Raw genomic sequence first — 25,719 nt, 5'->3', positions numbered from 1 at the left:
AATACATCTTGATATCTGGTATTGAGATTCCACCTACTTTGTTCCTTCTCAGGATTGCTGTAGCTATTCGAGGTCTTTTTTTATTCCAGATGAATTTTTGGAGAGTTCGTTCTAGATCTCTGAAGTATGCCGTTGGTATTTTAATGGGAAGTGCGTTGAATTTATAGATTGCTTTGGGTAGTATGGACATTTTAATGATGTTGATTCTACCAATCCATGAACACAGTATGTTCTTCCATCTGTTTATGTCTTCCTCTATCTCTTTTTTCAACGTCCTGTAGTTTTCTGAGTAGAGGTCTTTTACCTCTTTAGTTAAGTTTATTCCTAGGTAGCTTAATTTTTTTGGTGCGATGGTGAATGGGATTGTTTTTATAATCTCTCTTTCTGAAAGTTCACTATTGGTGTATAGAAATGCCTCAGATTTCTTGGGGTTAATTTTGTATCCTGCTACATTGCCAAATTCATGTATTAAGTCTAGTAGCTTTTTGATGGAGTCTCTAGGGTTTTGTATGTATAATATCATGTCGTCTGCAAATAAGGACAGTTTTACTTCCTCTTTTCCAATTTGGATGCCTTTTATTTCTTCTTCTTGCCTAATTGCGTTGGCTAATACTTCCAGTACTATGTTGAACAGGAGTGGTGAAAGTGGGCATTCCTGTCTTGTTCCTGTTTATCATTGTTTGTTAAAAGAATAATGTTGTACAGGCTCTATTGGTTAGAAATGAGGATGAAGAATTTCTAGTGTTTATCCTCTTTTTAATTTATTTTTATTTTTTTCCTCTTAAGTAATTTTGCATGGTTGCTTTACAAAGATGGCCACATTAACAATTGAGAAGCCTATTGAATGGTAACTGGAAGGATTGAAACTTTTTTACAAGATGTTTCATCAGTGTTCATATAAGAAAGGAATTGTAATATTTAACTTCTGCTTGCAAAAATTTGCTTTTAACTACATGTTACAGTCTTGTTATAATTTAAAGGGGTACAGTAACTTTTCTCCTGTAGTTTTAAATAAAATTTATTTTATTACATTTTTAGAACATGTTGTATATGGTCATCAGTTTATGAATCTGGCAGGTGACAATTTAACCAATGTCAGTCTGTTTGAAGAGCACTGTGAAAATCTCCTTTGTGATTTAATAAGTTTGTCACTCAACAGGTATGACAAGGTAATGCTTTAAGAGTTTATTTGTATTTTTGATACTTAATGGCAAGTCAGTCCTTAATCTATGTGATTTAAGCTATAAGAATTTAATCTAAATTAAAAAATTATCTGGGAGTTGAATGGGAAAGAATAGGTTTTAAACATCTTTTTTAAGAGGCTGGAATTAGTTAAGTCTTTTAATCTTGTCAAAAATAAATAAATGAAAACAGGATGTTTATGATAATGACTGGAATTTAACTTCTGTTTACATAGGAGAGGCCAGTCCTTTAATGATCTAGAAAAGGCCTGTGGCCATAATGCCATAACAAACCATGACCGCCTCACCAGGAGGTGCATTAATGGGTCCCGCAGTGACTACGGTGGGCGGGACTTCTGGGTCCTGTGGCACAGGCAGGCCGGACTCTGGTGTCCTGCAGAGGCGGCAAGAGGGAGTCCTGAGTCACGCAGCCCCGGGGGAGTCTGGGTCTTGTGTGATTTCGCACGCTGGGCCTCTAGTTACATAATGAAAGAGATGAGTAATTAAAGTTAGTTGACAAGCTTAAAAGGTGGTTTTAGCCCTAGCCCCATGGTCGGCAAACTGCGGCTCTCGAGCCACATGTGGCTCTTTGGCCCCTTGAGTGTGGCTCTTCCTAAGCCTTAGGAGTACCCTAATTAAGTTAATAACAATGTACCTACCTATATAGTTTAAGTTTAAAAAATTTGGCTCTCAAAAGAAATTTCAGTCATTGTACTGTTGATATTTGGCTTTGTTGACTAATGAGTTTGCCGACCACTGCCGTAGCCGATTTGGCTTAGTGGATAAAGCATCAGCCTGTGGACTGAAGGGTCCCTGGTTTGATTCCAGTCAAGGGCACATACCTGGGTTGCAGGCTCAATCCCCAGTAAGGGGCATGCAGGAGGCAGCCAATCAATGATTCTCATCATTGGTGTTTCTATCTCCTTTCCCCTTCTCTGAAATCAATAAAAAAATATATTAAAGAAAAAAAGGGTGGTTTTAGTTGACAAATTTTAAGGGTTGTTTTCATGAAAGTTCTGGCATCATGGTGGAAATCACTTGTTTCTACTAAATTGTATTTATATATAGTGTTTAATACAGACAGATTTAAAGGTGTTACAGTACACACGCATTTTCAAGTAATGGAAATTTATAGATTATCATCACTTATTTCCAATTACAAGCATAAACCTTACTAATAGAAAATCAGGATTTATAATTTTTTAAAGTGTAGATTGTTTTATGTATTATCAATATCTCTTAAATTTAATCTATATGTTTATAATTAACAGGAATATGTTAATCAGATATGATATAGTAATATCTTAATGTATTATGTTAGAAATGTACTGTATATCCCACATTCAAAGGCTGTTAAATCGTGTTGTTTACCCATATCTTCAGAAAAAAATCACTTCTGTCGTGATAAACAACCTGCTTCCCTATTTATAATGGTCTGGCCCTCTAGCAACTTCAGCGTGAAATTATAGCTAATTTGCCTACAAACGTCAGATGGTCATAATAATCTGGCCACTCAGTGTATATGTAATGTATGTGAAATAAGATATATATTATGAGTTTAAGAAGTTTAGCTATACTTAGAAATATAGACAATATTCTCTGCATTTTTTAGCGTCATTGAGGATATATTTGTTATAAAAATGGTAAAGCCCGGCTAATGTGGCTCAGGGTTGAGCATCAACCCATGCACCAAGAGGTCACTGGTTCAATTCCCTGTTAGGGCACATTCCAGGGGTGCAGTCTTGATCCCTGTGGAGGCCATGCAAAACACAGCTGATCAATGTTTCTGTGTCATTGGTGTTCCTATCTCTTTCCCTCTCCATTCCTCTCTCTAAAAATCAATAAAAAAAAAAAAATAACAACAGCTTTAAAAAGAAAATGGTAAAATTGCTTAACTTTTATATAGCCCTAATAATTGTATTTATTCTGACTTGTCACTCTTTTTAGTCTCAACAGTGAATCAGAAGTTATTTTCTAATGTTTTTACTACATGTCTTTTTATTGTGCCTGATGGATTAGATCAAAGTTAGGAAACCATGAAGCTGAGGTCAAATCTAACACACGCCCTGTTTTTGTAAACAAAACTTTCCTGGAACACAGCCTCATCCTTTTTTTATGAATTGTCAGTGGGTGATGCACAACAATGGCAGAATTGAGTAAATATGCAAAGACTATATCATGAATAAAACCTCAAATATTTGTTACCTAGCTTCTTATATACAGAATGTTTGCTGAACATTAGACTAGATAATTAAAGCAGAGGGTTTTTTAAGTTGAAAATAAAATTCTGTACTTTTGGTTTTACAATGGGAATTTTTAAAAGTTAATGAAATGGCACATTTTTTATAAAGAATTTTTTGTAGTTAAGCATAAATTTTAAGACATCTAAATCATTCTTTTAAAATATTTAGAAAAATGTGTGGCATGTAAAATTCTGCTCTAACTCATTTTGGTTATTTTCTACAGGTTAGGGCTTTTGAAGCATTAACGAGTGACCATTGCCCATGTCCATGCATTAAAGAATTATGGGTTCTACTCATTCATCTTCTAGACCAAAGAAGTAAATGGTCTCTCTCAGAAGTAAGTTGTAAAATTGATGTATTAGTTATTGTTACTAATTATGTTAAATTTATGCAGTGGTTTTGGCCAAAAAATCTTACAACATTCCTCCTTTATAAGACAACCACCACCACCAAACAGAGCATTAACTGAGTACTAAATACCTACTATATTTTTAACCCTAAATTGGTAATATGAAACATCTAAGAGACGTGTAAAATATGGCTGTCTTATTTTCTTAAGGGCTTTTTGGGGGGTTGTTGTTTTATCAAGAATCTGTTAGGCTAAAATACTTATTGTCTTCAGTAACTCAGGAAACATTTCAGTTAGGAAATGTGGCAGATTTAGATTTGGGAAGAAATAAAACAGGTTTCTGTTAATCAATTTTCCAGTATTATTTCATGGAGGGATGAAGAAAAGCACAAAGAGGAAGATAGGACATTTTCTTTCACCTCATTTTGAGCAAAGTCTTCATAATGGGGCTTTATTTAATTTCAAGTATTATCGATTAGGAGAAAAAGAGAAATATCCATAGGCAGAAGTAAGTATAAACAGTTCATTGTGAAATGATACTTAAAATGGTTTATGTTATATGTATACTTTTAATATTTTATGGGTTTTTTTTTAATTTTCCCAACTTTTCACAATTTGGGGTTTGGTTACTGCTACCTAATTTTTTTTTTATATATATTTTTTTATTGATTTTTTACAGAGAGGAAGGGAGAGAGATAGAGAGTTAGAAACATCGATGAGAGAGAAACATCGATCAGCTGCCTCCTGCACATCTCCTACTGGGGATGTGCCCGCAACCCAGGTACGTGCCCTTGACCGGAATCGAACCTGGGACCTTTGAGTCCGCAGGCCGACGCTCTATCCACTGAGCCAAACCGGTTTCGGCAACTGCTACCTAATTTTAAGAATGACTATTTTTGCAGATTTACAAGTACTTTATTTATTTATTTATTGCTTTTTTAATCCTCACCTATGGTTATGCTTATTGATTTTGGAGAGAAGGGAAGGGAGAGAGAGAAAAGAGAGAAACATTGATGTGAGAGATAATGTCATTTGGTTACCTTCTGTACATGCCCAAACTGAGGATCGAACCCGCAACCTGTGTATATGTGCCCTGACCGGGAATCAAACCCGCAGTCTTTTGGTGTATGGGATTACACTCCAACCAACTGAGCCATACCAGCCATTGAGCCACACCAGCCAGGGTCCATGTACTGTATTCTGAGTTGTTTTAGCAGTAAATTTACTGAATATAAGTAAAGTAAAGTAAGTTTACTAAGTATAAATTTGTATTTTTACTTACTATTGAGTAAGAACATTTTTTTCATGGTATTTTGAATTGTCGGTACAGTTCAGCTTTCTACAAGACTTAAATATTAGAAAGTCTCAGCAACATTTTTCCCCTTTCATTATTTGCCAAGGTGTTTTATTTCAATGACATGGTAAAAATCAACTTTCTAATTTTTTGCAAAGCTTATCTTTATTATTTAAGAATTTTTTAGAATTGTTCTTTTTTTTTTTTTTTTTTAAATATATTTTATTGGTTTTTTACAGAGAGGAAGGGAGAGAGATAGAGAGTTAGAAACATCGATGAGAGAGAAACATCGATCAGCTGCCTCCTGCACATCCCCCACTGGGGAAGTGCCCGCAACCCAGGTACATGCCCTTGACCGGAATCGAACCCGGGACCCTTCAGTCCGCAGGCCAACGCTCTATCCGCTGAGCCAAACCGGCTTTGGCTAGAATTGTTCTTATTTTATAAATTTCAGACTTGAAAATGTGAACCACACATAGTGTAAGCATGTTTATACTTGTTATTAGAAATTTTCTAGATTTTAAACAGAAAAGTAGACATAATTTAAAATCTTAATTGTAGAAATTTGCGTAGTAACATATAACCTAAATGATTTGCATGCTCTTCATTTTATGTAGTAACCATACTTGTTTGTCTTAAAATAATGTCTGAAGCCATTTTTTTTTTAAAATAGTACTAAAATTAAGTTATATTATTCTCAGATTTCAAGTCCATTTAACTTGAAAGTCAAAGTAGAACTTTATATTCCTGATAGTAAGACAGTTTTATCTTCCTGTTAAAAAAAAATATATAATCCACCACATGCTGGGTATCCTATATGAAGCATTTTAGTGTCTCAGTGAGTTTGTAGAAAGTAAAAAGTACTGAGGCCAAATACTAAATATAGTCGGGAACTCAGGTCATTTGAACACTGAAGGTACAAGACAATAAATCTCAGAGTTTACCCAAATCAGTACCCTACTAATATACCACTATTCTTAATTATGGGTTCCCAAAAGAATGAACTAAAAACTCAACTAAATTTGTAATGAAAATTGTCTGTCTTTAGCTGTGGTGTATTGTAGTTTAAAGTTATGTATTTATTATTGCAAGCCAGTGAGTTCATGATGCCTAATTGGTACTAAAAATTTCAAGCCAGTGACTTCTAAACCAGTGATAATGTCTAATAGCCATGGAGAAGGGGTGGATGCTTAAACTCGAAGCTTCTAACCTAACCTCCTCCAAAACATAGAACACCAAGAACAAATACAACTACACACAAAAAACATATTGATAGCATAACTACAAGATAGGGATATTCAAAGCTGTCAATTAGAAGTAAAAGCCACCAAAGCTCTACCACAAAACTTCCTAGCAAGCAAGGGTAGTCAGAAAAAATTGCTCAGAGGAGAGAAGGGAGCTAACAGTAGTCGTAAAAGTTGGTCTAAAACCATTGTCAGTGTGAAAATACTGAAAAAGTTTCCTTATAGATCAGAGAACTGGTTATAGGATAGGAACATAAGAGTGTGTACATTACATGAGGAGGCAGTCTTTGAAGTTAGAGCTTCTGGAGAATACAAGTGAAAAAAGGATATGGCTCCCCCTTGCTGATTGAGTGGTGACAGTGACAGGAAGTAAAGCAGAAAATGTAGGGTCTTGTAAAACGGAAGAGAAACAAAAACAAACAAAAACCCAAAACTAAAAAAACAAACAAACTGGAAACCCAATAAAGAATGTAATTTTGGTACATTGACAAAAGAGTGCTCCACTGAACTAGGAATCTTAACACATTTCAAACCGTTCAGGAGTTTTCTCGTGGTTCGCGCGCCATCTGTTAAGGACAGCTCACGAGTGTTCTCGTTTTTCACGCCCATGGAAAAAGGAGCGAATCTAGATACTTATGTAAATTTTGTTTGGTCCCTCTTCATAGAGGAAAATGTTTTACGCAGTACCATACGTTAAAAAAGTACTAGGAACTTTAATTGTTTAATTGTTTTTGCAAATAAAAATGTTATAATTATTGAAAAACAACACCTAAAGTGCATTATGATGATTTAAATAACGTGCAGTTTGCCCAAAAACGTGCAGTCCCTGGCGTATGTCTTAGAGATTTCTATGCGGTACACAATGTGTTAAAATAGTCCAAATCTACAAAACGAACGGAAGGAAACGAAACAGGTCTTTCTCAAGTTACTACAAGAAAATAGAATTGACATACTTTAGCCCATGATACCTTTTCTCCCAGAAATAACTATAAAGCAGAAGAAAATTGTAAGAGAACACTTCATACTAAATTAAATAGACAAGCATTTGGTTCTGTAAAAAACAAACAGAAAAACACCTTGAATGAGATATTCCATTGTAGAAATAAATAGACCAAAAGCCAGGAATGAATGGAGTAAATTAAATGCAGGAGAGAAATGGAAATAAAAATCATTTCGAATTGACTAAATTATAAGATCCCCAAGGAGAATAGACTCAACTGAAAATTTAATAAGGGGCATGTAAGAAAGGCAACCAGAGGAGTAAAAACGAGATAAAGGAGTATAAAGGGTTAGAAAATATTTGAAGTGGAAGATAGGCAAAGAATAGCCATCTGTTTAAATGGAGTCCCTGAAGAAGAAAAAGCAATGGGACATGACATTCAAAACAATGAGTGAATCTAAGAAAACATCTCAGAAGTAAAGAACTAAATCCACATATTGAGAAAACCTACTATATAACTGGAAAGATTAACTCCAAATAATCCATGCTAAGACATATAGCCTGCTAAAACTCTGACTTCAGAGATAAAATGTCTTCAAGTCCTCTAGGAAATCTGCGAAACTTCCAGGCAAAAAAGACACAATAACTTACAATTTCAAAATAATTTGACCTGCACTAGACTTCACAGAAATGACATTTAAAAACATGACAACTGTGGGACATGTAAAAAAAAACTCAGGAAACCGTCCTCCTTAGGAGGACAGAGCCAGAGTCTGTGATCCAGAAAAGAGCCTTCATCTGAGCAAGCTGACACCCTGATCCCAGACTTTTATTCTCTAGAACTGAATGAATTAATATGACAACAGAACAAGCCTCATCTTAGAAGCAACATAGGTCCCACCTTTTACTCTGGAAATCATACAGACAATGATGAGATACTTTCTTAATAAAAAGCTGAGGACGAAGAAAAAATGACCAAACCAAAAGGAAACAAAAATGTCCTAAACCAACAAAGAAGCAAGTTAAAAATTACTCTTTGCACTGACTATCTGACATGCAGTGGCTTTAGGGACCAATATGGATGTGGATTAGCCAAGAAAGAAAAACAGAAAAATCATTTGAAAGCTTCAGAAGGAACAGGAAAGTGTCTGTTTTGCCTGCCTGGGAATTCATGGTATCACAGAATGCTAACAGTAAGCTAAGGCTCATACAGGCCCATTCTTAGGAGGGCTCCAGACTGCTGAAAACAGATATTTTTTTTCCTTTTTTCTATCTTATACAAGGATTTAAGACATTGACAGTGTGACAATACTAATTTATACAGTATATCAGTTTATTTTTTTAAAAAATCATGTTGCCGAAACCGGTTTGGCTCAGTGGATAGAGCGTCGGCCTGCTGACTGAAGGGTCCCAGGTTCAATTCCGGTCAGGGGCATGTACCTGGGTTGCGGGCACATCCCCAGTGGGGGATGTGCAGGAGGTAGCTGATCGATGTTTCTCTCTCATCGATGTTTCTAACTTTCTATCTCCCTTCCTCTCTGTGAAAAATCAATAAAATATATTTTTAAAAAAATCATGTTTGTATATTTGTGTGTCCACTAACATTCTTGCAGAAAGAACTATTTACTTCTCCCTACCTCCTGTCCCTATCCTATCCCTGGAATGAGGGCAGGGAAATACTGAATGGGATTTGACGTTTTCTCACTAATAAAGGGACATTTTCTGCAACCAGACTAGTGTTTAATGGATTAATGCTCTAAGCAAATTATCCAAAGGGGTGAGGCAGTTCAGGGTTATTAAGTTATTTCAAATGTCTGGGTTGCTGCTTTGTGAAGGCAATAGGGTGCTGCTTTTCAGGGACTCAGGATAAGAAGCAATTGGAGAAGCCTGGGAGAGGCTTAGGAATTTTGGGAAATTCACATATCCCAAATTATGTGGGAACTCTAACAATGAAAATGAACTAATTTAATCAAGGACATACTGTGTCCCAGAAAATATTCTAAACAGGTAGCTAATACTGGATGTATCTGTATGAGTGTTTTCCTAAAAACCCAAGCCTCATTATCCAGTAGATTTCAATTAGACTTCAATTTCCCAGAAGAGAAGGAAAGCTAATTATTCCTTGAGTGATATTGCTTATGTGCCAGAAAGCAGAATGGGTGTGAGGTTAAGTAAACTGTTCAAATAACAGTCAGAATATATAAAGGTGAGATTCAAATGTAGATTTATTTGATGCCACAGCCCATGTTCTTTTTCTGCCACATGATTATGTAAGAAAGTGTGTGTTTAAAAAGTTAGAAAAAGAAAATGAAGGAATAACTGAAATAATTTACTCTTTTAGGGAAACAGTCCTACCTATATTTTACTGGTATGTGCACTCATATTCCCAAAAGTGCCATGAGTAGGTAGGGGGCACCTGTGCAATATGATAGAGTTTTGGGCCTGTACACATTATATTTCAGCTGCCATGAATATGTGTATATGTATATATGTTGCCACCTTTAAGCATCACATACAAAATGCTGCAAAAATTTTCTGTAAAATTAAAACATGCAAAAAAAAAAGACTCAAAAAAGTTGAGATATTGTGAACAACCTTATGCCTATTGTGAATATTTGAAGTGGACAAATACCTAGAAAAAAACCTTACTAAAATGCATCAAATGTTCAATGGTAAATTAGGCACATTGTTTTATCATATAGTCATATATTGGAAAATTCTGTTGAACTCTGGTTGCCCCCATTAACTTGGCTGTAGCTCAGAAACATGTTGAGGAAAAGAAGCAAGTTACCAACGAATAGAAACAGACCACTTAATAGACACTTCTCCAAAGAGGACATAACAGATGGCCAATAGACATATGAAAAGATGTTCAATATCACTAATTATCAGAGAAATGCAAAATAAAACCACCTGACACCTATCATAATGGCTATAATCAATAAATCAACAAACAACAAGCGTTGGTGAGAATGTGGAGAAAAGGGAACCCTTGTGCACTGTTGGTGGTAATGCAGATTGGTGGGAAGCAGTGTGGAGTTACCTCAGAAAATTAAAATTGGAACTGCCTTTAGACCCAGCTGTTCCACTTCAGGGAATATATCCAAAGAAACCTGAAACACTAATTTGAAAGAATATATGCACTCCTGTGTTTATTGCAGCGTTATTTACAATAGCCAAGATTTGGAAACAGCCCAAGTGCCCATGAATAGATGAGTTGGATAAAAAACCTGTGGCATATTTATACAATGGAATACTATTCAACTATTAAAAAGAAGGAAGTCTTACTCTTTGATACAGCATGATCGACCTGGAGAGTATTATGCCAAATGAAATAAGCCAGTCAGAGAAACACAGATACCATACGATTTGACCTACATGTAGAATCTAATGAACAAAATAAACTAACAAACTAAATAGAAACAGACTCAGGTACAGAGAATAGATTGACAGCTGTTGGAAGGAAACAAAGGTGAGGGGATTAAGCAAAAAAAACAACAAACTCAACACAGACAACAGAATGGTGATTACCAGAGGTAGAAGAGAGTAAAGGGGGGATAAATGATGGAAGGAGACTTGACTTGGGGTGGTAAACACACAATATAATATACAGATGATGTATTATAGAATTGCACACCTGAAATCTAGATAACTTTATTAAACAATGTCACTCCAAAGAATTCCATTTAAAAATAATAAAAACATGCATTAAAAACACACAAAACAACAGGGGAAGCCAAAAATAACGTGATTTGGGCGTATATACCTACTAGAGGCCCAATGCATGAAAATTCGTGCAAGAGTAGGCCTTTCCCCCCCCTGCCGGCACCAGAGTTCCTCCAGCACCCCGGACCCGGGCTTTGCTCCAGCCCTGGCTTCATCTGGGAGGACATCCGGAATGACGCCCAGAAGGACATCCAGTCTAATTAGCATATTACACTTTTATAATTATAGACTAGAGGCCCGGTGCACAAAAATTTGTGCACTCGGGAGGGTCTCTCAGCCGGGCCTGTGCCCTCTCACAGTCTGGGACCCCTCGGGGGATGACCACCTACTGGCTTAGGCCCGCTCCCTAGGGGGATTGGGCCTAAGCTGGCAGGCAGACATCCCTCTGGGAGCCCTCGGGGGATGTCCACTTGCCAGTGGGGAGCAGGCCTAAGCTGCAGTCGGACATCCTTAGCACTGCTGAGGAGGCTGGAGAGGCTCCCACCACCACCGATGTACTGGCAGCCATCAGCCTGGCTTGTGGCTGAGCAGAGCTCCCCCTGTGGGAGCACACTGACCACCAGGGGGCAGCTCCTGCATTGAGCGTCTGCCCCCTGGTGATCAGTGTGTCATAGTGACCAGTGATTCCCAGTCTCTCTGCTGTTAGGGTCAATTTGCATATTATCCTTTTACTATATGGGATAGAGCAGGTGTCCTCAAACTACGGCCTGCGGGCCACATGCAAATACAAATATTGTATTCCTGTTTTTTTTAATTTAAAATAAGATATGTGCAGTGTGCATAGGAATTTGTTCATAGTTTTTTTTTAAACTATAGTTCTGCCTTCCAAAGGTCTGAGGGACAGTGAACTGGCCCCCTGTTTAAAAAGTTTGAGGACCCCTGGGATAGAGTCCTGGTGCATGGGTGGCGGCCGGCTGGTTTGCCCTGAAGGGTGTCCCGGATCAGGGTGGGGGTCCCATTGGGGTGCCTGGGTGAGTGGCTGATGGCTGTTTGCAAGCTGGCCAAGCCCCCCAGCGGGGACCCTTACCCCATGAGGGTGTGGTCAGCCTTGGTGAGGGGCTGATGGCTGTTTGCAGGCTGGCCACAGCCCCCAACCACCCAAGCTCCCAGTGGAGGCTGGCTGAAAGCAGGTATCTGGGATTTATTTAGCTTCTATAATTGAAACTTTGTTGCCTTTTGTGGATGCCACAGCAGGCGGGAAGCTTAGCTTCCTCCATCGCCGGAGCAACCAAGCCTCCTGCTTACTCCAGCTCCATGGCTGCCGGCCGCCATCTTGGTTGGGTTAATTTGCATATAGTTGCTCTGGTTGGCTGGTGGGCATGGCTTGGGTGCAGTGAAGGTATGGTCAATTAGCATCTTTCTCTTTTATTAGTGTAGATGTGGCAAAACTTAAAAAAACAGGGAAATGATTTATTATAAAAGTCAGGATAGTGGTTACCCAGGATGGGAAAAGAAAAATACTATTTATGTTCTAATTCTTAATATGGGTATTTTTTTTATTATTCCTTGAGTTTTATATATTTTATATTCTCTTTTGCACGTATAGTTGATTATAAAAATGGAGGGACACACCCAAGTCAAAGGTTATTGGATCAATATTTTAACTGAGTCATATTACCTCTGTTTCTATAGCCGTTTTGGAACTGGTTGAATAAACTTCTTAAAACACTTTTTGAAACATCAAGTGAGCAAAGAAAACCTGTACCTGCTATCCAGTCCAGGGATCCACTGGGTTTTAGTTGGTGGATTATTACTCATGTAGCATCACTTTACCAATTTGATCGCCATGGAGCACCAGATGAAATGGTAAGATTCTTTTTTTTTAATTTTCTTGTATGATCACTTAATACATACTTTTGGTAGACAAATTAGAAATAAGTGAACAGAAACAACAGCAAAACCAGGTCATTAGCCTGTAGAGATAAATTCAGTTTCTGAATCTAGAAACTGTAGACCTTTCTGTAAACATCTTGAAAAAGCATAATCTTTATGTTTTTATTGTTTAAGAACGTAATTTGTAGAAGAGTTGGGATCTAGTCCTGGTTCTGCTACCAAGTGGTTATGTGACCTTCAGTAAATTATTTAAAACTTTCTGGGCCTTTGTTTCCTCATCCAGAGATCATGGGAATGGGTTTTTGAAAGATTCCCTCTATTTCTAAAATCTTTAAGATTACCAGAAGGAAAGCATATTTCTCCAGACCTACCTGTGAGGTTTTTTTAAATTCAGATTTCTGGACCTCAAATCTGGAGGTCCTGACATGTTTCTTGTTGGACTTGACAGATTTTCTTCTTTTTGGAATATCGAACAGGGTCAGCTGAGAAATCTTCATGGAACCTGAGGGGCAATTAGTGTTGACATTGTGTAAGAGAAATGGAAAGGGCCTCAAGAAGTTCTATAGTTGATCCCCCTAGTAAACAGCTTGTTAAGGCGATCTCAAGATAAAGTAGAGTCAGAAAGTGCTCTGAGAAGTTCAACACAGCTTGGTATCAATGCATTTAAGAATTCTACCATAAATTGAACAAGGTCAATAGAATGAACTTCTCAGAGAAGGATTGTATGTCCTTTGCTTCTGTACCTGAGTCTTTACCATGCTGAAACACAGTAAATACTCAATATATGTTAACAATTACCATTACTATAGTATCACTATATTTTTGTGGAGTAATAATGTTTCACATCTTTTAATTATTAGAATATTAGAACAACATAAAAGAACTCAAAAATTTACCTATAATCCTACGGTCTTTACTTAGCTTTTTCATTTCAATATGGACTGCAAAATCATTTGGTGTGGCCCTGCCAAGGCATTAGGGGTAAATTAATTAAATGTTTGACCAAATACAGCAGGCTAATTTTTAAGTTGATAATTTTATATGGTCCAAGAATGATGTTATAAATATCCAAATGACTCTTGGCAGAAAAGTGGTTCCCCATCTCTGCACTTAAGAGTTACCTAGTGTGAGAGGATGATATGAAGTAATAGTGGTTAGTCATATGTTCTGCAGCAAAGAAATACCTCTAGTCTTGTGTTAAACATAGAGTTGCTTTCATTTTTAAATGTGGACTGCTGTGCCCTGAAGATGAATGTGAAATCCTTTACATTTTAAATAGGTTTCAATATACTTAATTTTTTTTTAAAGTTACTGTAAATGGACTTCCGCTATATGTGGATTTAAATCACAAAACTTGCCAAGTGCTTAATATAGGCCTATACGGAAATTTGTTATCTCACTTCTCGTACTAGAGGCTTTCAGTTTTCTTGTATTTCTGTTTCATGCTTTTCTTTCAAACTAGATGAGAGTATGCTATCCTTTTACAATTCTATCATCTGTTTTAAAAGGAAATATAATTTACAGAGAAAAATTACCTTTGAGCATTGTAAGCTTCAGTTTGACAGCTATCCCTTGCCCATAACATAGTGTAGTCGGTCAGTCCACCTGATGCTTGTCTCTGAAACATCTTAAATGATGAGCAGATAAAAGGTGTGAAATGTAACTTTAAAATGAGAGTTATACCAGGTTACCTCGTTCACTGGAAGTAGAGGGTGGGGGCTCTTTTAGATTTCTGGTTCATGGACATATCATCTCTGCTGAAGCTCAGGTTGGTGTTTAGGTTTTTTTATGTTTGTTTGTTTTTGTTTTTGTTGTTGTTGTTTTAAATCTTTATTGTTCAGATTATTACAGTTGTTACTCTTTTTCCCCCCATAGCTCCCCTCCACCCGGTTCCCACCCCACCCTCTGCCCTTACCCCCCCACCCCCACTGTCCTCATCCATAGGTGTACGATTTTTGTCTAGTCTCTTCCCGCACCCCCACACACCTTTCCCCCGAGAATTATCAGTCCACTCCCTTTCTATGTCCCTGATTCTATTGTATTCACCAGTTTATTCTGTTCATCAGATTTTTTATTCACTTGATTTTTAGCTTCACTTGTTGATAGATATGTATTTGTTGTTCATAATTTGTATCTTTACCTTTTTCTTCTTCTTCCTCTTCTTAAAGGATACCTTTCAGCATTTCATATAATACTGGTTTGGTGGTGATGAACTCCTTTAAGCTTTTTCTTATCTGTGAAGCTCTTTATCTGACCTTCAATTCTGAATGATAGCTTTGCTGGATAAAGTAATCTTGGTTGTAGGCTCTTGGCATTCATCACTTTGAATATTTCTTGCCATTCCCTTCTGGCCTGCATAGTTTCTGTTGAGAAATCAGCTGACAATTGTATGGGTACTACCTTGTAGGTAACTAACTGTTTTTCTCTTGCTGCTTTTAAGATTCTGTCTTTGTCTTTTGCTCTTGGCATTTTAATTATGATGTGTCTTGGTGTGGTCCTCTTTGGATTCTTCTTGTTTTGGGTTCTCTGCACTTCCTGGACTTGTAAGTCTATTTCTTTCACCAGGTGGGGGAAGTTTTCTGTCATTATTTCTTCAAATAGGTTTTCAATATCTTGCTCTCTCTCTTCTTCTTGCACCCCCATAATTCGGATGTTGGTACACTTGAAGTTGTCCCAGAGGCTCCTTACATTGTCTTTGTATTTTTGGATTCTTTTTTCATTTTGCTTTTCCGGTTGGGTGTTTTCTCTTCTTCGTACTTCAAATCGTTGACTTGATTCTTGCAATCCTCTAGTCGGGTGTTGGATCTCTGTATAATATTCTTTATTTCAGTCAGTGTATGCTGAATTTCTAGTTGGTCCTTTTTCATATCCTCGAGGGTCTCACTAGACTTATTGAGGGTCTTACTAAATTTATCAGCGGTTTCTAGAAAATTCCTTAAAAACCTTATAACCGTGGTTTTGAACTCTATATTCAGTAGTTTGCTTTCCCCCATTTCTGTCATTTGTGAGCTGTTTCTTTGTCTCCGCATTTTGGCTGCTTCCTTGTGTTGATAGAGTGGCTTTCTGTGCTAGGTGTCCTATAGGGCCCAGTGGTTCAGCCTCCCCAAGGTGGACACTCTTGGTGCACCCCTTTGTGGGTTTTGTGCACAGTCTTGTTGTAGTTAAGCCTTGATTGTAGTTGATATCACTGTGAGGAATTGACCTCCAGACCAATTGGCTGTGAGAATCAGCTGTGCCTATGGTGGGAGAACTTCTGTGCTGGAGACACCCTTATGGGGCAAGACTTACTTCAGTGGGGCTTTGGTGCTCACTGAGTCCGCCCCTGAGTGTGTCCCTTTTGGATCTGAGGAGTTGTAATCTGGATGGTCCCACTCTGGCTACTGGGTACATTGGCACTTGGATCTCTAAGGAGGTGCTAATTTAGCCTCTGCCTGAGGCTACCCAGCAGGAGCTATGGAGAGATCTGCAGATTCCTCTTCATTGTTTGGGATTTGGAGGTGCCCAGATAAGGCCCAGCTGTGAAGCAATGCAAGCTGCTGTGAGGCCTTGGGCCTTCTTTTGGATGTTCTGGGTCTCTCTGACCCAGCTGCAGTTTGTTAGGTAATTTTCAGATTGCAAAGGGCCAGGCCATTCATATGCAAAAGCCTCTGCCCACAGGTTGGGTGGGGCAATGTCTCAAGGAATCAACAAGGTGGAGCAAACAGCTATGGCTGATCCTCAGTCCTACCCTAAGAGGTCCCAGGTCTCAGTGTCCCCGTAATCACTGTAAGCATCTCTGAGAGAAAGCCACCCTCGAGTTCCACCTGATGCCACACAGTCCACTTTCTCTCTCTATGAGTCTGGGTCCCCGGAGACTCGCCCGGAACTGGAGTCAGGGTAGTCGGGAGCTTGTGTCTCCCTCCCGATTGAAAAAGACAACCACGTCCTCAATTTCCAGCCCTTTCCTCGAGCACCTCCGTACCTCTGCACTTTACTTCTGCACCTCCTCTGAGTCTCAGTGTGCTTTTCTCTTTCCTTCTAGTTGTAGAATTTCCACTCAGCCAGTATTCCTGTGGTTCTGGATGATGTCCGTTTTGTCTTTTAGTTGTATTTTTGAAGTGGTTGTGCGAGGCAGCAATTTCATGTGTTTACCTATGCCGCCATCTTGGTTTCTCCTGGTGTTTACTTTGATAGTGGGCTAAGAAATGTAAAACACAGTCCCAAATCCATGACTCCCTACTTTTGTTTTTTCCTCAGTGGAGTTAGTATACAGAAAGAAAAAAAAAAAAATGCTATCACTGTTGAAAGAAATACCAGTATTTTGAGACATTCTCTTACTCAGATTTGATTTTGGCATGATACAGTCACCATTCTTTCCTCTGAGTTATAGCTTATTTTTTTAGCATGTAACCACAATATTGATCCATAGAGTTGAAATTCTTTGGACAACAATTACACTCCTTTATAATTCATGTGATTCAAATGCCTTGATAGAACAGAATAATTGAAATATACTCATTCACACTCAAATTATGAAGCAAAAACATCAACCCTATCATGTTCTTGCCTATTTGGGACTAGTGGTACTGTTTTCTTAGTACAGAATGATAGAAAAGTAAATTGCTCAGAGCTGAGGGAAGGCTTGTTAGGAAAAGAAAATCAGTTGCTGATAACTTGGTATAATGGAAGGAACACTGGCTTTGGGGCCAGACCAACTTGGATTTGACTCGTACATATATGATCTTTCTGAGACTTAATTGTGTTATCTTTGAAATGGGTAAGATTTTTCTGAGATAGTAATAATGTAAAGACTCTAACAACATATATGTGTAGTATTGAAAGAACAAAAGGGTCTCTTTTTTGAGAAACTTTTAGGGTCAACTACTAAGCTTTAGGGGACAGTCCTCAAGGCTGATCTCGTTCCTGGCACCCACTGCAAGCTCAGGAATTCCCAAAACTACATCATTTACTTGGACTTACAGAACTTACTGAATGCTGTTATACTCACAGCTATAGTTTGTTACAGAGAAAGGATTGAAATTAAAATTAGCCAAGGGGAATAATAATGCAGAGATCAAGGAAATACCAGATGTGGAGTTTCTGTTTTCCTCTCCCCCTGGAATCAAGACATGCTAGTCTCCTGGCATCAGTGTTGCAGTGTACACACTGAGTGAGTGTCAGTGGACTTAGTATCCTGTGAGAGGTCTGCAGGCTTTTCTTTTGGAAACATTTTGTCACTTCCCGTTTCTAGCCATTGTGAAATAATTTGGTTCTGAGAAAGTTCTTTTTGGCTTTCTTCCCTACTTTGGGGAGTTTTTTAGATAGTTGATGTTTCTAGTAAATGACCATCTCCTAAATAAGAGATAGTACTATGTAAATTTTTTCTTTATTTTCTGTGTAAATTTTTTAGTTACTTGTTTATTGGAGTAGACTGTCTTGAGGTTGTTATGCATAAAATGAAGGAAAAAGTCTCTGGTGAGTAAAGTACCAGAAGGAAGGAACAATAATCAGGGAATAAAAACTCCAAAAAAAATAAATAAATAAAAGCTTTTTTTTTTTTTTCTGTTAGATTACATCTGACAGCAAAAATTAAGTATTTGTTAAAACATGGATAATTTTATAAATGAAACGACTTACAAGGACTATATTGGATTGGGATAGTTGTAAATTTTTCTACTGAGTCTCAACCAACTGTGCCCAAGTAATTTTAGACATTCAGGAAGTTGTAGTGAGGTCTTATGTTGGATAGAATGTTTGCACTTCACGTTTAACTTGCTATATTACAATTTTAATTTATAATTATGAGCAGTCATTTTGATACAATAATATTTTCTCCCTTCCTAGAGACAAATGGAATCAAATTGGAATTTTGTAGAAGAACTGCTGAAAAGGTCCATCAGTGTTCAGGTATGCACTCACTTAAAGTGAGACAATTTGTGGTCTTTGCCAAATTTTTTTGTTACAGAATTTATTTGTAAGAGCCAAGCAAACTTAACTTATTTATGATTTAAATAACATACGTAGTTTATTTACTAATAACCTGTGATAGAAATCATAAATCTTTATCAATGAAGTGTCAACATATAATAGTTCCTATTAGTGACTATCCTCTGAAGGTTTTTCAGTTTTTTCACTGAGTTGCCAGTTAAAGGACAAAGATAATTATCCTAGTTGGTGACTTTGACAAAATGTATTCAAAAAAAAGTAGTAGATGCTTCAGAACTCTAAGCCGTTCCTTGACTATATAATACCAAGTCTAGGAGACACGATGAGGGAGATAGTCAGTGACATTGGAAATTCAGCTCTGTTCTCATCACAGCAGGAAGGGGACTTGCCTTGCTGAGCAATTTGTCTTACAGGCCTGAATCATACTCTAGCAGATAAGGTCCTAGTTTTTGAGCCTTCATTTCATACCTTATCATTTTTCTTTCTGCAGAGCTGTTAATGTAGTGCTTCATGGCCCACAGGTTAGATTTGACCTCCTTTTAAAATAGTTTTAAATGTGCTGTTCATCACATCTTTAAACATATTGTATTGTAGTTCTATACAGTTTTGTCACATAATTTATATAAGAGTTAAAGGAAAATTTTTAGTAAATAATTTTTTAAATTTGGGAAATACTTTTCTGTTAAAAATAAAGATTGTTAAAATTTGAAGAAGAATAAAAAGGAAATGTGGTAGTAAAAGATTGCTATATACATAGCACTCACACAACACACAGACATATGCACACACATTTATTTTATAGCCATATCTTTGAGAATCATTTTAATAGCTTGACATTTTCTTTTCCCTGTTATCTCTTAACTCTTAATATTTTTAGGTGAAACATGTTAAGTGCATTTAGTTATAAATTTTCTAAGTATGAGCTAAGATTTCTAGTTTAGAAATCCAAAGACCTTTACATACTGCAGTTGTATCAGAAACAAAAGAGCTATTATCCCAATTATTGTAAAAGTTCTTGTTTATATTTATTTTTTCTATGTCATTTTAATTGGCTTTATTCGTTGTTGTTTTTAAGAATATACTGACTTAGTAACTCCAAGTTTTTTGCGTGTATTTTTTACTTCAAGAATATAGGGAATCACTGAAAATGGTCATTGCTACTTACAAAAGCTGTTAATCTGATCTTAATGCCTTATAATAGCTTAGGAACCTCATAAGCTTACTTTCAGCTCTGACAGCATTCCTTAAAAGGCTGTATAGGTTCATATGGATAAAGATCGATATACCTATACTCTTCAGGGACAGCAGGAGAATTTATCATCATTTCTTTTCCATAGAAAAGTTCTTTCTCCTGCTGCACTTCCTAAAAGTTAAAACATATGTACTCTGCCAATCCTCTGGTTTTTAAACGAGCAATTCTTAGCCTGGCCAAGGTGGCTCAGTGATTGAGCATTGACTTATGAACCAGGTCACGGTTCCATTTCAGGTCAGGGCGCATGCTGGGGTTGCAGGCTCAATCCCCAGTAGGGGTGTGGAGGAGGCAGCCAATCAAAGATTCTCTCTCATCATTTATGTTTCTCTCTCCTTCTCCCTTCCTCTCTGAAATCAATTTAAAAAAAATTTTTTTAAAGAGCAATTCTTATATTCTTATAAAGAATTTGACCTAGCCTGACATGTGGCTCAATGGTTGAGCATCAACCCATAAACCAAGTGGTAAGGGATTTGATTCCCTGTCAGGGCACATGCCCAGGCTGCAGGTTTGATCCCCAGTAGGGAGCGTGCAGGAGGCAGTCGATCGATGTTTCTCTCTCATCAATGTTTCTCTCCCTCTCCCTTCCTCTCTCTCTAAAAATCAATAAAAACATTTTTAAAAAAGAATCTGACCTAGTACTTAAGTATGATCTTAGGATTTGTATACATCTTAATTATTAAATCATTTTTGTTACCTCTTTCTGGTTTGGGTTTCTTTTCCAATCTCTGAGTTTCCTACACCATTCAATCATGAAACAGCTATTGTAATCTATAATAATAAAAGGGTGATATGCTAATTAGACCAGACGTCCTTCTGGCCATCCTTCCGGATGAAGCTGGGGCCAGAGAGAAGCTGCCCAGGTCCCGGCTGCCTGCTGGCCGCCAGAGGGAAGCACAGGTCCCAGGTGCTGGAGCAAAGCTGGGGCCTGCAGCCAGGGGAAGGAAGGCCTACTCTTACACAAATTTTCGTGCATCGGACCTCTAGTTTTTCACTAATTGAGTTAAAAGTCAAATTGAGTTATATAATTTTCATTAAGCTGAATATATTAATAGTCTCTAAAGCATTTTTAGGCATATACCTTGCTGACTTAGACTTTCTGGTCTGAAGATAAAAGTAGGTATGATTTGGTGATATGTATTCATATTCTTTTTAGAAGCAGGTTACTTAATGCAATATCATGTGATGATAATATGTTGCTATAGTCCATTTACTTCTTCACAATTTAAGTTTATTTTTTAGGATGGTATACTAGAAGAGCAATTACGAATGTATCTGCAATGTTGTTTGACACTTTGTGATTTCTGGGAGCCAAACATTACAATTGTCACCATTCTATGGGAATATTATAGTAAGAACCTGGTGAGTAAACTATGAATTTGTACTAGGAATTTGAAGAATTTTTTCATGATATTTGAGGAATATTTTTATGGCTTAATTGGGAATAGTTATAGATTTTTCTTAAAAAGTTAATTTTTCAAAGTAGATTAGAATAGCTCAAGAATAACTTTATCTTTCACAAACATTATCTAGAGCATTGTCCTAAGGGAACAGAGCATTTGGTGTCTCTAAAGAGTGACAGTAAGCAAAGTAGCTGAAATTATACCAGAAAGATGGTTTTTTTAAAATCCTTATTTATAAGTATTTTTTAATGACTGGATTGCTTGCAACACATTGAACAATTAACGCTGTCCTGACTAAGATGCAATCTTGACATTTGAGTAACCTATACGCTATTTGGACAGATATATTGTGGACAAAATTGATAATACTGTGGAACTCCAGAAAAGGGAATATCTGATCCAGCGTATGGACTTTTGGAAGACTTTATGAAGTCATAATTTTAAACTTGGCCTAGGGAATGAGTGGCATTTTCCAAATACGGAAGTAAAAGTGCATCCAGGCAAAAAGAAAATATGAACAAATGTATAGAGACATGAAAAAAAATACCTGTTTATACCAGGTTTAAGAGTTCTGAGTGCTGGGTCTGAGATGACTATGGAGAGAGACAGGAAATAAGGACATTAGAGAGACAGTAGTCAGGGGCTAGAGTATGAAGATAACATCCAGTTGAATTGTGATTTATTTGGGAGATAGCAAGAATGTGGCATACTAAGAATGTGTTTAAGAGTTTTTCTGAAAAATGGTGTGAATGAATTGGGTGCAGATAAGTTAGTAGTCCAGTGTAGTAGTGTACGCAAATAATGCAGTAAGAGACCTAAAATGCAGATAATTGATTTAGAAAGGAGAGGATAAATTTTGAAGATAAAAATTTGAAAGATAGACTTAGAGGATTTAGTTACCTGTAATGTGTGGAGAGAAGATTTGGAATGTTTGGTTTTCTGTATAAATAAATAGTGAAATAAATAGTGAACCCCTCACTCAAGACAGAAAATGGAAATGGAATATTTAGAAGCAAATTAAAACTTTGGATTGTACATAATGGAGCTTAATAAAAATGAGAAAAAAATACCTTTCTCTGAAGCATGATGAATGATTGAATCTAGTTCTGAGGCAGAATTTGTAAAAGGTGAGTCTAGGTTAGTATTTTGTCAAAACTGAAAGGGAAAGGTATCAGAGTAAACTGGAGTCATGTCAAAAGCACACAGGAGCCAGCTTGAAGGTGCTCTCATTGCCCAACGCTGGGTAAATTTGGGCATAAGAAAGAAATATGACTGCTATGGATTAAAACATCAAATATGTTTAAACCCTTAAGTTTATGATGCTTTAAAACATTCTGGAGAAGGAAAAAAAAAACCCTCATTCTGAAAACTGTAAATAAAGGAAAGTCCAATATATATATATATATCCTTTCTAATAAAAGACAAACATGCAACTTGACCATACCTTTGCTACACCCCAAGCCATGCCCCACCAGCCAATCAGCGACTGTATACAAATGAACCCAACTAAGTTGGTGGCCGGCAGTCACAGAGCTGGAGCAAGCAGGAGGCTTGGTTGCCCCTGCGATGGAGGAAGCCAAGCTTCCCTCCTGCCCTGGCCTCTGCTGAAGGAGTGGCTGGGGGCCTGGGTCGCTGGGAGCAGGGCGGGGACTAAGCAGTCAGGAGAGGGGCGCCGGGCCACTGAGAGCAGGAACAAAGCAGCCGGGAGAGGGGTGCCGGTCCACTGCTGGGAGCAGGGTGGGAATTATGCAGCCGGGAGAGGGGTGCCAGGCCGCTGGGAGCAGGACAGGAACTTCCCGGTGTGGGCGTCAGGCAGCTGTGAGCAGGCCGGGAACTTCTGCGGCAGAAGTTCCTGCTCCGTAGCTGTTTGCTCATTCACTTACTCGCTCATTCATTCACTCATTCACTCACTCATTATTCACTCACTCAGCAAACCCTCTCAGGTCCCTGGCACCAGGCCAGGCACTGAAGGTGAAGCAGGATAAGACAGAGCTATGTCCTCAAGATGTTAGTAATTCAGTACGGCGAAGCAGGCACATGAACGAGGCAGTTGTATGCACAGATGCACTGTACTGGGTTCAGTGAGGGCTGTAACTAATACCGACTTTGTTCTCTTGATAAAATGGGGCCTCGGGAGCCAGGCTGCCCCAAGCCTGTAGGCCTGTGCCTAAGCCCGGAGCGGCCGGGGTCCTTGAACATGACAGAGGGTGCAGGTCGGGCTGAGGGGTCTGGCTCCACCCCTTACCCCCTCACCCCTGTGTATGAATTTCGTGCACTGGGCTACTAGTGTGTGTGTGTACACACACACACACACACACATATTTTTAAATATGTTTTTATTGATTTCATAGAGGAAGGGAGAAGGATAGAGAGATAGAAACATCAATAATGAGAGAGAATCATTGATCGACTGCCTCCTGCACACCCCCCACTGGGGATTGAACCATGCCCTTGAGTGGAATCGAACCCCAGGACCCTTCATTCCGCAGGCCGACACTGTATCCACTCAGCCAAACCAGCCATAGCTAAACTATATTTTAAAGTAACCAAATTCCTGATGAGCTAATTCAGAGAGAGTGATAGAATTAATAAATCGCTATTTTGTCAATCTGATGAAATAGAGCATCTGGGCATTGGTCATCAATGGCTGCTGAAACTGTTAATTAAAGGGCTGGTGGGGTTCACTATAGTGGACAGATCAGGCTGACAGTATGCTCAGTCTTAGCATCAACAAGAATAGTCAGAGCTTATGTGCCTTTTTACTAACTGCAATAGGAAGTACCCACTATTACCAGTGAAAGATTCTTAAAAATTTCTATGTGATCTAATCAGTCTTCTAGATACAGCCACCGATTCACGGAAAAGATAGGGGATAAAAAAAATACATTAAATGACACAAGGGAGATACAAGTTGCTAAGCTTAGAATATAGGAAATTCTACACAGTAAATGATTGGATATAAAAATAAATTGTATGACCATAGATTGGGAAACTTACAGAATAAAAGAGCTTTACATCAACCAAATGCAATGTATGGATCCTGTTTGAATCCTCACTTGAACAAACCAACTGTTAAAGACATTTTGGGGGATAATCCAGGAATTTGAATATCCCTTCATATTCTGTGCTTTCATGGAGTTTTTATTTTGGGGGAATATGTGGTAATGACTGTGTAATTTTTGTGATTAAGATGAATCAGACGTTACTGAGCTAATTGGGATTTGCAGTTTTCCATTTTGATTTACTCAGAGACTTAATATTTGTTTTCTTTTTTGGCTTTTAGAATAGTTCTTTCAGTATTTCTTGGCTTCCTTTGAAAGGCCTTACAAATATTATTAAGTCACCCTTGTCTATGCTAGAAATGGTGAAGACCTGCTGTTGTGATAAACAAGATTACGACCTTTGTAAATCCAGAAGTAGTTACACCATCTTCCTTTGCATTTTGGCAAAAGTCGTTAAGAAAGCCATGAAGAACAATAGTCCTCATCCTTGGAAACAAGTCAAAGGAAGGTGTGTACCAGATTTTTCTTTATCATGTTCACTTATATCTTTGGAGAAGTGTTACTGTTTGTATTTTTTAAGTTAACTTTTGCTTGGAGGTCTTTATAGTTCACACACTTAAAATGTATTTCTTAATGTAGGACAGCAAAATATGGAGCTCTTTGAGCCTGCCAATGTTTTATAGTAAGGAACAAGATAATAATATCTATAACTCGTGGAGGATTTTACTTTCTTATCTCATCAGTCTTAAAAATTGAAATTTCATATACTAAATGCAAGGATATTAGAGAACTGTTGTTTTTGTTTTTTCTTACCAGAATTAATTATAATGTTATTATATAAATTATTGCTTATTTTATTAAAAACACATTGCATACAGAAATAAAAACCATCTCCAAATCGTACATTGCAAGTAATAGATTCAGTCTCAAAATTCTCTTTTATGTCCCAAAACCCTGCATTCTTGAATGAAAACTAACCAGAGCATAGTAGAACCAAATAACTAATGTTTTCTTTCAGGGAGTATGCCCATTTTTACTTTCTGCTGTGGTAAAATAAACTTTGGGTCATATTTCATATACTCTTTTTTTAGAGTTTTGCTTGTTACATGGGTATGATTTTTGTCTTCCCGAGTTCTATTTCCTTTGCCTCTTAGCCCTTTTTCTGGCCCTCTTTGTGCACACACTTCCATCTACCACTTCCTCACCTTATAGGGTAGGAGTTCTCACAACAGAATGCTTCAAGATATGGACTTCTCAAAAATCACTAAATGAAATTCCTACTTGATTTTCACAATGAATGATTCTTGCAAGGTTATAGTGATATAGTTTG

At 37.6% G+C, this 25,719-nt stretch overlaps 1 protein-coding gene across 1 annotated transcript in view; it reads left to right on the top strand.

Annotated features, from left to right (window-relative positions):
• MMS22L (MMS22 like, DNA repair protein) overlaps positions 1–25,719 on the top strand; it is a gene marked incomplete at its 5' end in the record, with an annotated part of 109,769 nt that overhangs the window by 13,020 nt on the left and 71,030 nt on the right. The window contains 6 exon segments of the mRNA XM_081093832.1: positions 1,039–1,169; positions 3,648–3,761; positions 12,610–12,783; positions 18,634–18,696; positions 21,227–21,346; positions 24,671–24,897. Coding sequence (XP_080949958.1) covers positions 1,039–1,169; positions 3,648–3,761; positions 12,610–12,783; positions 18,634–18,696; positions 21,227–21,346; positions 24,671–24,897 — 829 coding nt within the window.

Source organism: Myotis nattereri, assembly GCF_964212035.1.
Source record: "Myotis nattereri genome assembly, chromosome: 6".
In the NCBI taxonomy this organism is placed as follows: Eukaryota; Metazoa; Chordata; class Mammalia; order Chiroptera; family Vespertilionidae; genus Myotis; species Myotis nattereri.
Note: the sequence above shows the minus strand (reverse complement) of the source record. Positions and strands in the feature narration are given on the sequence as shown.